At 32.4% G+C, this 13,769-nt stretch overlaps 1 protein-coding gene across 1 annotated transcript; it reads right to left on the bottom strand.

Annotated features, from left to right (window-relative positions):
• Positions 1-1,371: 1,371 nt before the first annotated feature.
• Positions 1,372-12,740, bottom strand: LOC139516558 (protein dpy-30 homolog). Its single transcript, XM_071306736.1, has 4 exons — positions 12,622-12,740; positions 9,065-9,156; positions 6,511-6,656; positions 1,372-1,542 (listed from the first exon to the last, which is right to left on the bottom strand). Exons 1-4 carry the CDS (start codon positions 12,629-12,631, stop codon positions 1,479-1,481), a joined length of 312 nt encoding a protein of 103 aa, XP_071162837.1. The 5' UTR covers positions 12,632-12,740; the 3' UTR covers positions 1,372-1,478.
• Positions 12,741-13,769: the final 1,029 nt, after the last annotated feature.

Raw genomic sequence — 13,769 nt, 5'->3', positions numbered from 1 at the left:
ATGCCACTGGTGATACACATGCAACGTTTTGTTTGTTCTGACAAGTTGTAGTGGACAAAATTTGCAATCAAAGAGGATATACTGTAACTTCATAATTGTTCTGAATAAAAGGAGATGTTTGAAATACTATTGTTGCGTTGATACAGCAACCCAACACTATGCAGCGTACACCCCAGGAAATAACATAATTGTCAATTCTAATTTGATGACACCCTGACAACTAAAAAGAAATGGTTTCTAAATCGGACAAAAATAAAACAAACCCAGGAGCTAAAACTTTACAAAATCTAGTATACTTCTCCCAAGTTGGGAGCCATGTTTGTGTTGAATTTGGTGCAAAGTTTTGTAGTTAGTCCAGTTGAAAGTTAAATGTAGAAATAAAGTTCTTTATAGTTGTTTGTTTATAAATGGTGACTTCTTTAAAATATTTTTATTTTGGTTTCGATGATGTCATTGACAGTTTTACCAATTGTCTTTTTATTTACATTGATGTGTTTATCAATGGTATAACAGAGCTCCAGAACTGTTTACTTTATACTTTTCTATTTTCTATGTTACAGTTCAATGGTATCCAGTAGTTTCTTGAGATAACAGCTTTCTAAGAGTAACTGGTACTCTTTTGTAAAAATTATTCATCAGTTTAGGGATATAAATTGTATATAAGGGTATCATGAAGGACAATGCATAATATCTCTTTCTCCAATTTCACTTTTCGTAAGTAATGAAAATAGTAATATAGACTACACTGTCTCTTCAAAAGGAACAGTTGAACTAAACACCGGTATCGGGCAAAAGTTGAGTGATCATAAACATGTTCAACCTCTATATGTGCCAAACCAGAATCGGGAGTCTATATTTCAGTGGTTGTATTGATTGCTGTCTAATCAGCTGTTGGTATCCTGTTTTGAATTGTTCACATTTTATCATGTCAGGACCTTTTATAACTATGGACTATATGGTATGTGTTTTGCTCATTGTTGAAGGCAGTAATCTATGGTTGCTTACCTCTATGTAAATTGACCCTAGTTAGATAGCTGTTTCATTGGCAATAATACCACATCTCTTTATTTTTAAACAGTTGAGACTAGATACATGTGGACTGGTTAAACTTTATGAACCCTGCTTAAAAGATTCACAAGTCATTTTTGGGGACCTTTATGGCTTGATTTTCAGTGTGAGCCAAGGCTCTGTGTTGAAGGTCATACTTTGACCTATAAGTATAATGATTTACTTTTACAAATTGTGACTTGGATGGAGAGTTGTCTCATTGGCACTTATACCATATCTTACATCTATTTATAACGACTTCAATATTTCCAAAGAGCAACTAGAATGTTACAGGCAAAAAGCTACATTTGTAACAAGACAAGATTTGAATGGTTTTACATTTAATATGAATTTAAAAACATGATGGAATTTGATATATTCCTGTCTATTGCAGATGAAAGTTTTTTACAAAGAAGATGATTCCTAAGTCGTCATTCGAACTGGTTCTTATTCTTCAGTAAATAGGCTGCCAAGAATTCTATAGCATTTGGTGGTCTGAAATGAAGTAAAGAAATAATTAATAAAAATTGTTGAAGAAATTAATTAATAGAAAACAAAATAATTACTATTTTAACATCATAATCCAATAACAACCCAGTTGAAACATATTTTTGTGTAAATACATTTTATTATTTCTTTTTTGTAATAAAAACCAATTCATTGCTTGACATGGACTCAATACTATTCGAAACAGACTGACAGCTTCAAGCGTTTAAAACAAATAATAGGGTTTACCAAGCATCACTTGGGAGTTACCATGGACAACAGCATTTGTTTCATACTAATTCATCAGTACATATAATTTTGAACAACAGTGTACCGGTATGTGATTTTTGTTAATTACTGCAGGTGGTAAGCAGTTGGTCTAAACTTAAAGTTACGGTTAGCCAAAAATGGGAGACAACTCTAGAGATAAGTTTTTCATTTTCGATTTTTGTGCAGTATAAGGTTCACTTTAGTCAAACCACTTCAGACACATCAGTCATTCAAAATTTTAAGAGGTTTGTATTCATTTATTACAGATGTTGACTGTTTTTGTTAAAGGCAGTGCTTTAAGGCCTGACTTTCAAGTCATGAGGTTCATCTTTTCATACGCAATCTATGCAGGGGGTCTTTTGGCCAGAAATAGATCCGGAAATGTTCGAATTTCTCCTCTTCTTTTTATGGTATGATATGGTTTTTGTTTCTTTCATTTACATTGGGGACTAAAGAAACGATCAGTGTGTATTGTTCGTTTTATAGAACTTGTTATTAATGTGTATTTTGCATTATAAGCAGTCAACCTGACTACAAACTATCATTATTTGTATTCCGTGTGGAAAGAGGTCGGGTCAATTTTGAGTGTTATCTGACATCTAAAGATTTTGTTCAGACGTTGATATAACAATGAAAAGTCGACTGAACATGATTAATATTGCATCTTCTATAATTCAAAGCGGAATTCGGTTTATAAACGAGAAACCGTAAAGCGTTTTCAATTTCGGTATTAGTTATGTATGTTGTCTACGTATTATCCTGGTTCCCGGTACTACGTTCCGGGTATTAGCTATTTGATATATCTGATGTGTAACATTACGATCAGGTACCAGCCAATCTACGTGTGTATGTGTACATGATTTCCCGCCAAAATGACCGACTTACAGCTATGGAAAAATAGTCCATAAACGTTCCGTATAATGATATGCAAATTCATAATTAATCGTAACTTTTTTTATCTTTATATAATAAATATAACACAATGGATTCCACAAAATTGAAAATAGCATTATATTACGAGGATTTCTAATATTTTTTTTCACTTCCGGGCGCAGTAATACGTATGTTTTGAAGAAGCCCGATGAAATTGACAAAGTGAATTGAGAAGGAAACGGATAGATATACGTCCTTGCTATCAGGTAAAACAATTTAAATGTACAGAAAAAACACATTTACTTCACACAAATAGTACAGGCTTAAGCATTTTATTGTCTTATACACGACTGTAGTCTAGTGTTTAAACAACGGCGGTGACCTACAAGGTACGGGTCATACTGGGTCAAGTCTAAATATGTAAACATATCCACGTGCTATTAGGTAGAAAGCATCGTAATGCAATATCTACAATTTTTTCCTCCTTTATACATCGTTTAACCAGATAAATTTTTCTTTCAAATACACTTAAACACGGGTTGTATGTACGTATCTTTTCTAGTGTTTTCTTGTCCTTATTAAAGTTCATTTGTTGATGTTTAAATATTTTTGAACGACTGAACACAGGAGTGAATGAATGCAACAATTATATATACTGAAGACTTGAGCTGTACAATGATAGTGTACGTATATCATACTGATAATTATTCTAGCAGTAATTATGTTAATTTAGGATGTAATGACAGGAATTCATGAGCTATGCCTCAGGCTTTCTGAAAAAATATCAATGACAATGTAAACAGGAACAAAACATTGACACGAATGATGCTCTCTTCTATGTTATAGTTATTTAGGTATGTGTGTTGCACAAGTTTCAAAAAAACTTAAGTTATAAAACTTTTTTTCAGGGCACAAACCCACTTTAAAGAGACTTGTCTACTGCCATACCCATCCTATTTTCATGCACCATTTGCAAGCAAGAGACTGAATGGTTTGCAAAATTAAAAATCAGGACGGTGTCCAATTAAACCAAAAGAACTAAACTCGATGAATATTGTAGGAGAAATCTAGAGGAAAGTTTTGATTTGTGAAATTGATTTTCCTGAAAAGTCATTCATCCTAGCCTGCAGAAAGGAACTATAACTGTCCACCACCAACTGACGAGCTAATGTTGAGCTTCACATATGGAATTACTCAAATACCATCAATGTCTATGTTTTCAGCACAGATTTCACAAGTTATGACACAGCTGTGCTTTTTTTTTTTATACCTGTTAAAGAGTTGTATACTAAATTTTATTTTTTTATCAATAAATATATCTTGTGTCATTTAAGAACTTGTATTTTGCCAAAAGATGCATACTAGTGAATGAAAGTGGTGCAGTTCATTTTGCTTTGGTATATAGAATTGAATTACAATTGTTCATGTTATTGGAATGCATATAAAAATAAGGAGATGTGGAACAATGTATATACATGATATTTAGTGAGTTTATCAAGCAAAAGTGAATAAGAAATAGGTATAAGCAGTTACAGGTACTACTGTACAATCTCAAACAATGAGAAAAACTCATACCGTAAAGAGAATTTCATATTTACAAGTAAGTTTTGTTTTTGCGTTGAATAATTTTCTTCTATTGTTTTAATTGCAAATATGGGAAGTGGTTAAAATGCTAATGAGACAGCTGTTATGGCCACAGAGCCTTAATTGAAAACTTCTTTTTCATTCATACCGGTAGATTTTGCCTGGAGTTAGAAACATATCTGCCAACTTTTCAAAATGCACATGGGGGTTTTACGTGAAAGTTGGTTCATATAGTCATACAAAACCTTCAAGGGGACCTTCAAATGGAAGCGCACAGGACAAGTCGCCCCACTGGCTAATCGCCCACTTTTAAAAAAACCGCCACAAACTGATTTATCAAATCGCCCCACATGTGAAATTGGTTAAATCATGTTAAATATTACTCCTGCCAACCCGCCCTACTTATAAAAAACGGTAATATTTAGATTAATATATATATATATAATTAAAAATAAAAACTCGCACCACTTTAATGAAAACTAATCTACACAGAATACAAACAAACCGAAAATTTATTTAATTACTATTATTGATATACTGAAATTATAATTCTAAAAAAAGAATGTATTGTTGAAGAATACCTAAGTTTTGAAGCTTAGTTATTTGCATAACAATTGAAAAGAAACCTGTTAATTGTATCATAATGCAATATAAGGAATTTAACTTATATTCAACGAGATAACATCTTTTTCCATAAGTGGGGAGAGTTGGCATTACTAAATTCATCCTGGTTAATAATAATTATATTTATCTAGATTTCACCGATTTCCATTAGGTGGGACCAGTTAGCAGGAGTAATATTAACGGAATTTAACTTATATACAACGGGATAACATCTTTTTACATGAGTGGGGCAAGTTGGCATTAGTAAATTCTTCCTGGTTAATAATATATTTATCTAGATATTATCGTTTTCTATTAGGTGGGGCAAGTTGGCAGGAGTAATATTAAGGGATATAACACATTTCACAAGTGGGGCGATTTGGTTATCCAGGTTGGGGCAGTTTTTTTTTTAAGTGGGGCGAGTTAGTGAAAAAGTGGGGCTATTTGCTAATGGAGCGATTTGTCATGGATTCCCTTCAAATATATTCTAATGTGGTTTTTGGCTTCTTTGTGCATAAACAAGCTCATTGCCATTGTTGAATTAATTGTTTTCTTTAAATTGTCGACAAAATTGTTCTTACAAAATTTCCATTTGGGAGCCTCGAGCTCGATGGGGGAAATACTCTGCAAATACTGACAGTTGGCAGGTATGGTCATCAATAACGTTGATGTGTTACTATGTACATTTACCATTATGTTACTTGATGTTCTTGCTATACACACAGTACAGAGACTAGTCAATCTTTGTGAACTATTTTTTATGGGAGTCATAGAATATGCGTATACAATCAATAATTAAAAATAGTCTATTTATATTGAAAAGGAAAAGTTCTTATATGTCTAAAGAAGAGGGACGAAAGACACCAAAGGGACAGTCAAACTCATAAATTTAAAGCAAACTGACAAGGCCATGGCTAAAAATGCATTTCATGGCGAGGCACAGAAAATATACTGTAAACAGTAGACTATAGATATAGGTGAACAAGGTACAAAAGAACTCTAAATCTTAAATTCTACAAACCACCTCTGTTCTATGGAAGATAATGATATAACTGGACTAGAAATACACACAACCTGTAATTAACTGCCTTTACAGCGCTTTCGCGCTTTGATTATAGAATCTAATAGTGCACATCTATATCTTTTCTTGATTTAACATAGACCAATGTCTGGTCTAACCTGTGTTTCTACATGATATTTATTAATATACTGAAGTACAACTTACACAACTAAGTAGCCACTAAAAGGCAGCACTCTCATCGGCAAAGTGGAAAGGGATTAATATAAGTTGTGATAACTTGTTTCCCAATCCACTAAATATAAAAATATATATGTTTAAACAACTAACTGATCATTCCTTTTATTTTTTGAAGCCAAGAAAACTTGATGAAAATTTTGATGAAAGCTTTCTACCTTAGGTCTTTCAGTTTGACGAGTGGAATGGTAATTACTAGACCTGCTTTCGCAAGTAAAAAGTAATTATTTTTTTCTTTCCCTCTATAAGATTTTGGATGACATCAACAATACTATCATTAATACCAGTGCAGAAATTATATAATAAATCAGTTTCCATTTATTATATACTTTGCCTCCAGATATAGAGGAGTTTGATTAGAAATGTGTCTGACCATACTATACAATATTTACCTTTCTTTTGCCAATACAGACATTCCATTTAATAATATAGGAACCACTGTTTGGTCTAGATAGGCCCTTGTTGGCAATGACTGCAAGTCAACCCTTGGTCTTTTTGATGGGTTCTCTTGTAAATCTTTTTCACTAGTTATAATTTTCTGTAAACAGAACAATGAAAAATACTATCAGTTTGAATGATACTTTCAAAAACTTAAAATAATTGTTTAAGAAAAAGGTGCACACAGATTTAATGTTTTTTTGTTACGAAAGCTTCAAACTCAAAGAGTTTATATGACTCATGACTTTAAAAATGACCAAGTTACCAAAATATATATAATCTTAAACAGAAAAAGAATAATTGTGTAAAGAATTATCAAAATCTTGAAGGTGGACATAATATTGGTTGATGTTTGTTGCTGGACGTGTGTTACATGTATATGTTTTCGTTCATTATCTTTTTTTTATAATTACAATATTAACTAGTATCTCAATTGTTTGTAAAACAATTGAAAGGTCTTTCCTGTAAAATTGATGTTTTCGTAATGTACTTTGTACGACCTTTCGTTTTATATACGACAAGCATATTACCTTCTGAAACTTTTCTCTTTTAACACTTAATGACCTCATCCGGCTACATTTTTGAGATCGGAAGTATGATATATGTAACATAGAGTAGATGAGCTTTCATTTGATATGCGACAACGCCTTGTTCTAGAAAGTTTGATTTTTGCACTTAATAACCCTATCCAACTAATTTTTGGAGGTTGGGAATTTGATATTTCAAATGCACACATCATGACCTTTCATTTGATATACAACAACCCTATCTTAAAAGAAAAATTATTTTTTGCACTCAATAACCCCATCCAATCCATTTTTGGGAGACGTCAATTTGAAATTTGAAATGTACGCTTTATGTTCTTTCATTTGATATGCGACAACCTAACCATCTGAGAAATTTGAATGTTTGCACTAAATGACCCCACCCGTCCCCCTGGGATGAAAAGGGGGTTTAAAACTTTCATTTTTAAGTAGAGTTTATTAAGACCTTCAATTTGATATATCAGATGACCCCATTTGACAAAGTGCAAATAATGATGCAATATCAACTATATAAATAGAAGTTAGGAAACTTACAAAGTCAATGCAAAACTTGAAAATTTCAAATTGAATTTTTGGCATTATTTTCCATGGAATGTTTTTGGTATTTGGTCAAACATATAACTATGTTAACCTCTTCAATTTCTAAAACATTTTAAGTGGTAAGCTCTTGTTGATTCAGAAATACATGCCTCCGCTCGCAAAACCTCAAACTGCATTATCTCTTAAACGACAATAGGTATCTCAAATCTGTTAAATGATAAATGATCTACAGTTGAAGGGCAACATTATAGAAAAAGAATTGGGACAATTTCAAAGTTCACCAAGGTCACAATTAATCATCAAATATATGATGCAATACTAAACTTAAGAACCGGAAGTCGTAGAGACATGGGACTAGCACCATTCAACTCAGGACCACTTAACCTTTCAACTATCACAAGGTCAAGGTCATTGTATACTGTGAAGGTCAGGGTGAAATTTCATCATGACCTGACATTGACCTCAAATTGAAGGTCTTGAATTACTGATCATCTTTGCACTTTATAGTAGGTTGATATCTGTTACATTTAAAAAGATATACACACAATACTATACTTTTAAGAATCATCCCGTTGTAACTTTTGAACAGATGGTCGGACATTTTTGGGCTTATTGTATAAAATGTAGAGCTCGTCGAGAAGAACATTTTATGCGCTGTATGTATGCAGCAAAGTCTTATCGTTTTCCTAATATGTAAGCTTGAAATTGCAGCGTAATTTTTTTTTCACTCTGTGACCTTTGACCTTAGGTGCATATTAAAGGTCATATGAATTTAAGATTATTGGTGAAGGTTCCAAGTCTCTATGACTTCTGGTTCTCGAAATACCATTTTTCAAAAAATATTTATAATTTTTAAAGGGAAATAACTCCTTATAAGGCTTAGTAACAAATGAATTGTTCATGTTTATAAACATTGCCATCTGTTCTTGTTTATTCTGCCATTTTCAAATCGATTCTATCTCTAATACTTTTAAAGAAAAATACAAATAAAAGAAATTGCTTCAAGGGGACACAACTCTCATAGTGAATGATGAAATCCTATGCAGCTTCATATGGTAATACATCATGATGAGATCTAACTATTGTCCAAATAAGGTCATGATGTCTTTTAAAACATTTAGGGGGGGGGGGGGGGGCATGTTGAAAAAATTCAATAAAAGGGAGATAACTTCTAAAGGGGATGATGAAATCTTACAAAAGTTCATCTGGTAAAAGTTCATGATGAGGTCTATCGATGGTTCAAATTTGGTATTGATAATTCAAATAGAAGCGGTAGGAGGGCGTGCCAAACAAATGCTGGAAGGAAAAAAAAAAGAAAAAAAAACATTAGAAAAACAATAAGGTCTTTCCTCGCCTAGAGGAAAGACCTTAATAATGACTGATCTGTATCTAAGTGCATATTCCAATGCATGTAGATGTTTACCTGTACATTTTCTGGCACGCCTGATGGTAAAGGTGTACTACTTTGTTGGTCTGTTAATGCATCTCCGGCCACTGAACCTGCTGTATTCTGATCTAAAAATAATAAAAACACCATTTTTACAAAAATTGTATTATGGGTGCATATCTACAGTACTTGTAGTTTAAATAAATAAGTTTGTAATATTGGTTTTTTTTTTAGAAAAACATGTAAATTTAACAATAAATATTTCCAGTCAAAGCAATTTATTGAAACTCTTTTTTATCAAAGTTATTTATTCTTATACCTGTCTGTCTTTATAATAGTAATACCCCTTGTATTCTTCTTTTTTAGGGATGGGGGATGAAATAGGGTTTAATTTCTTAAGTGATTTTCTTCAATCCTGAACTGAATATAATAAAGTTGCACCCCTTGGATATCAGCATAACTGGGGTTCTCATGTTAAACATTTTTTTAAGTTTTGCATGTATATGTATTTTTTTTTTATATCTTTCCTCCACTTCAGACTTAAATTCATTGTTCAATAATAAGTTGATTTATGGCATCTTGATCATGTCAATTTAGAATAACTTATAAGTTTGATATACATGTACAGTGAAACTTCTCAAAACCGTCCGCCCGTCGGACCACGGGATTCGGCCGGTTTTCAGGGGTGGCCGGTTTGTTGAATTTGAAATTAACAAGAGTTACTTCCCTTCAATATTTGTGCATTTGGTTTTTTCACCATGTATTGTACCTCAATCATAAAGTTTGTTTTGTTGTGTAAATTTAGCTTTGTATTCTAAATTTATTATGAAATAAATATTAAAACATCATTTGTATCTTTATTATTTTTTTATTTTGCAGGAATAACAAATAAAATGCAACTATATAACAAAACAGTTTTAATATCGATATATTATGTTATTGAACTCAATTGACATACATTCATCATCGGTACCATACGATGATAATACATAATAAGCAGTACACCACCTTACAGCACTACACATGTTCCCAAATGCATAACGACGATATCTATTTACGATTTATTTTGAAAGATCAATGTGATAAATTTCTGTATAATTTGCCTAAAAGTGATTTTTTTTTAAATGATGAAATAAAGTAGCCAAATTAAAACATTTAATGAAAATTAATTATCATCATTGATTAGCGTGGGTGAAGATCATAATCTGTCAACCGATAATTTATTCGGGTATTGATTTGACATTGACAGGTAAACACTACTCAGTGGCCATGCAGGTGTCTAATTGACCGGATTAACTTGTTTGTTTATATAACAGTATTATATATGGACTAATGATTACAAATGACAAGGCCGGTTTTATGAGGTGATATTTTATTGATTTTGATTACACAAATACACAAATATCGGCCGGTATCCTGTTTAAAGGGGTGGCCGGTTTTATAAGATTACCTGACCGTTTATTTACATACACGCCGGCCGGGACTTGTTATTTTGGCCGGTATGAAGGGAGAACCGGTATTTAGAGGGACCGGTTTAGAGAAGTTTCACTGTATATCATATCCATAACCAGTAATCCTAGAAGTCTTTCCCTCTATAAGATTTTGGATGACATTTAACGTTTCTATTTGAAACAGGAAACCTGCAACCTTGAACTGACAGGGTCATTGTACCAGCTTGAAATTTTCTCAAACATCCATATTCATGATCTTTACATTTATTTAACATTGTTCAACATTTGCTATAGAATTACAAATTTATTTAAATTGACTCCTGACTCCTATACAGTCTAATTATAATACTTCTTGAATTTATTGATCTGCAGAAATAGTTGTGTATCAACTATCAAGTTTTAATAAACGAAAACATTCTTTGTGGTTCAGCTTTTTGATGTCTTTACTGGTACATATAATTTTAGAAACAGTGTACTGGTGTAATTTTTGTGGTGTTAATGTGATAATTGTTAGTTTATTTTTTTTAAAGGTTAAACCAGGATGTAGTCAGCTTTATTATGCCCCATTTATGGTAGAAAATGATTTATGGGCATTGTGTTTTCTGGTCTGTGCATCAATTCGTCCCTCTTCAGGTTAAGCTTTTTGATCATGGTAGTTTTTGATGAAGTTGAATTGCAATCAACTTGAAACTTATTATACATGTTCCCTATGATGTGATCTTTCTAATTTCAATGCCAAATTAGAGATTTTCCCCCATTTTCATGGTCCACTGAACATAGAAAATGATAGTACGGATGGGATATCTGTGTACTGGGAACACATTCTAGTTTAACTTATGGTTTTGATAAGGGTTACACTAATGTCATGACAATATCCTGACGGAAATGAAACTGCTAAATATTTTTTTTATTATTGGAAGGATTTACTTGAAATTTTGAACCAAGCAAGATGAGAACTTTATAAATGAAAAAATAAAAAATAAAAAAATACATGTATGAAGAAGAGTTAGAAAAACTGACCTGACCAACTTTGAAACTACTATAGTCACCGTCAGCTGAAATTCGTAGCGGTTATCGGTAAAAATAATCTAAAATATCAATCGCGTTCACTCGAGATATAGTTTTTCACATTCCATTCATAAATCGCAAAAAGAAAAACCACTACTGACCTACCTTTTAAGTGATCACACTGTAATAATCCTGACCTTCACATTTTCCAGAATATTTTCCATTGTAATTCCGCCATCTTCGTTTCTATGAGGATCATTTGTTTACATATGACATTCGTCACTGTACGCAGTTTCCTGAAATGTTCCTTTCATTGATTGATAAGGTTTCCCGCGCTTTATGCAAATTTTATGAAATTGAACTCCACGGAAACACTTCCGGTAAAAACAATGGCTGATTCCACCATTCAAAATCGTCTATGAAAAAGTGAAGGTCAGGATTATTACAGTGCGATCACTTAAAAGGTAGGTCAGCAGTGGGTTTTTTTTTGCGATTTATGAATGGAATGTGAAAAACTATATCTCGAGTGAACGCGATTGATAGTTTAGATTATTTTTACCGATAACCGCTACGAATTTCAGCTGACGGCGACTATAATAAATGTAAGTTCTCATCAATGCTTGGTTCCAAATTTCAAGTAAATCCTTCCAATAATAAAAAAAAGTATTTACTGTTTTCATTTCCGTCAGGACATTAGTGTAACCCTTTTGATTATCCCTTGCAGTTGGTGTCTTATCCCCTTTACATTGTATGTAACTGTCCCTAACTTCAACCATAAGCACATCAATTGATTCCCCCTTTCATATCTTTAAAATGGTTTGCATGGCTAAAAAACTTGATTAGCTTTTCATTGTGATTTGTATCAGAAGGAAAACAGATTTCTTCAGGATCAGAAAGATTTGAATGTCATATTATCAGATTATGAGAATACAAAAGACAAAAGGGGGGTAATAAATAAGAAAGAAAAACAGTAGATCACAACAGTGTAATTTTCCGAGACAGGTATATTGATAATTTGTCACTGTTATTGTATCGATATTGTGTGTATTTTATATTGTTTTGGTGTGTAAAAAATACATGTTTTTGTTCTTTAAACAGTTAATTTACAACGAAATAGTTCCATTTTCAACTAACCGTCTGCCATGTTTGTCTCTATGGGGAAAATAAACTGGTCCTAACGTAATACATTCAAACAGAACAACAAAGATAATTTTAGGAGACCAGTCGAGAAAAGTGCGCGAAATATCTAATTACCAATTCCTATTTAAATATTTAATAATGTGTAACGTACCAGTTCAGTTCAGTTCAGTTTCTTGTATATTCCTCCATTAAATGTGGAGCACTACCCAAAGGGTATAGTTTGAGCAACTATTTACACCTTAAAGCATAGGGAAACAATTTATTATATTATATACAGATGACTGAATTTGGTTATAATGATCACTAAATAATAGATATCATAATTAATTCATAGGATTGTCATCATAAAGTTTAAAAAAAATATATAATGATTTATATGTGCTAGGGTGTAGGAAAATGTTAAAAAACAACTGCATATACATGTATTTACAAGAATTAAAATGGTCAAAAGTTTAAAATTACTTATAATCATAGCTGAGGGTGCTATACATATATCAGGAATAATAATGAAAATTTCCTGTAAGACTTATGTAAAGTTGTTGGGGTTTGGACATAAATTTAAGGTATAATATATACAAAAATTTTCTTTACAGTTTCATTTCTATATGGAGATCTTGTCATTACTCTTTTAAATTATAACTGATATCTTACAATTTTAAAGGGAAGATTTATTTTACCCATATTTGTGTTATTGTAATGTCGGCAATACCAATAAAATTTAGTATAACAAATATTTTCATTCGTAAGCATTAAATTACACATACTACAGATTAAATTCACTACTTTAATGAATTCCGTGCCGTACGTATGAAGCCGCTTTTTGGATTGATCTTTCGTTTAGAAACGTTCACTCAGTGAAGTGGGTCTCATTGGGGTCTAAGAGTCACGCGGGATTGCCGATTTTTTGTAAGCGTGACACGTGAAAGTCAAATTAATGTGCTAGGAAAACGGGAAATGAGGTCTAGCGGGACCCGGGAAATGACAAAAAAATGAGAATTGCTTACGTACATAGTGTAAGCGGGATACGGGAATCTGACAAAACAGTAAGCGGGATCCGGGATCGGAACCCCCAATGAGACCCCCAAGTGAAGATCATCCTCAAACCAATCTTTTGGTACTCTTCTTCTTCTTCCCGGTTACGA

The sequence above is a fragment of the Mytilus edulis genome, chromosome 3 (assembly GCF_963676685.1).
Source record: "Mytilus edulis chromosome 3, xbMytEdul2.2, whole genome shotgun sequence".
In the NCBI taxonomy this organism is placed as follows: Eukaryota; Metazoa; Mollusca; class Bivalvia; order Mytilida; family Mytilidae; genus Mytilus; species Mytilus edulis.
The sequence above is the reverse complement of the archived record's forward strand: the minus strand, read 5'-3'. Positions and strand labels throughout refer to the sequence as shown.

What these genes read in the sequence shown, in the direction of transcription:
- LOC139516558 (XM_071306736.1), bottom strand. An exon ending in GCGTGCCAGAAAATGTACAG is followed by an intron (nt 6,657 to 9,064) that starts GTAAACATCTAC and finishes TTCTGTTTACAG; the next exon opens with AAAATTATAACTAGTGAAAA. An exon ending in TCTGTATTGGCAAAAGAAAG is followed by an intron (nt 1,543 to 6,510) that starts GTAAATATTGTA and finishes ACTTCATTTCAG; the next exon opens with ACCACCAAATGCTATAGAAT.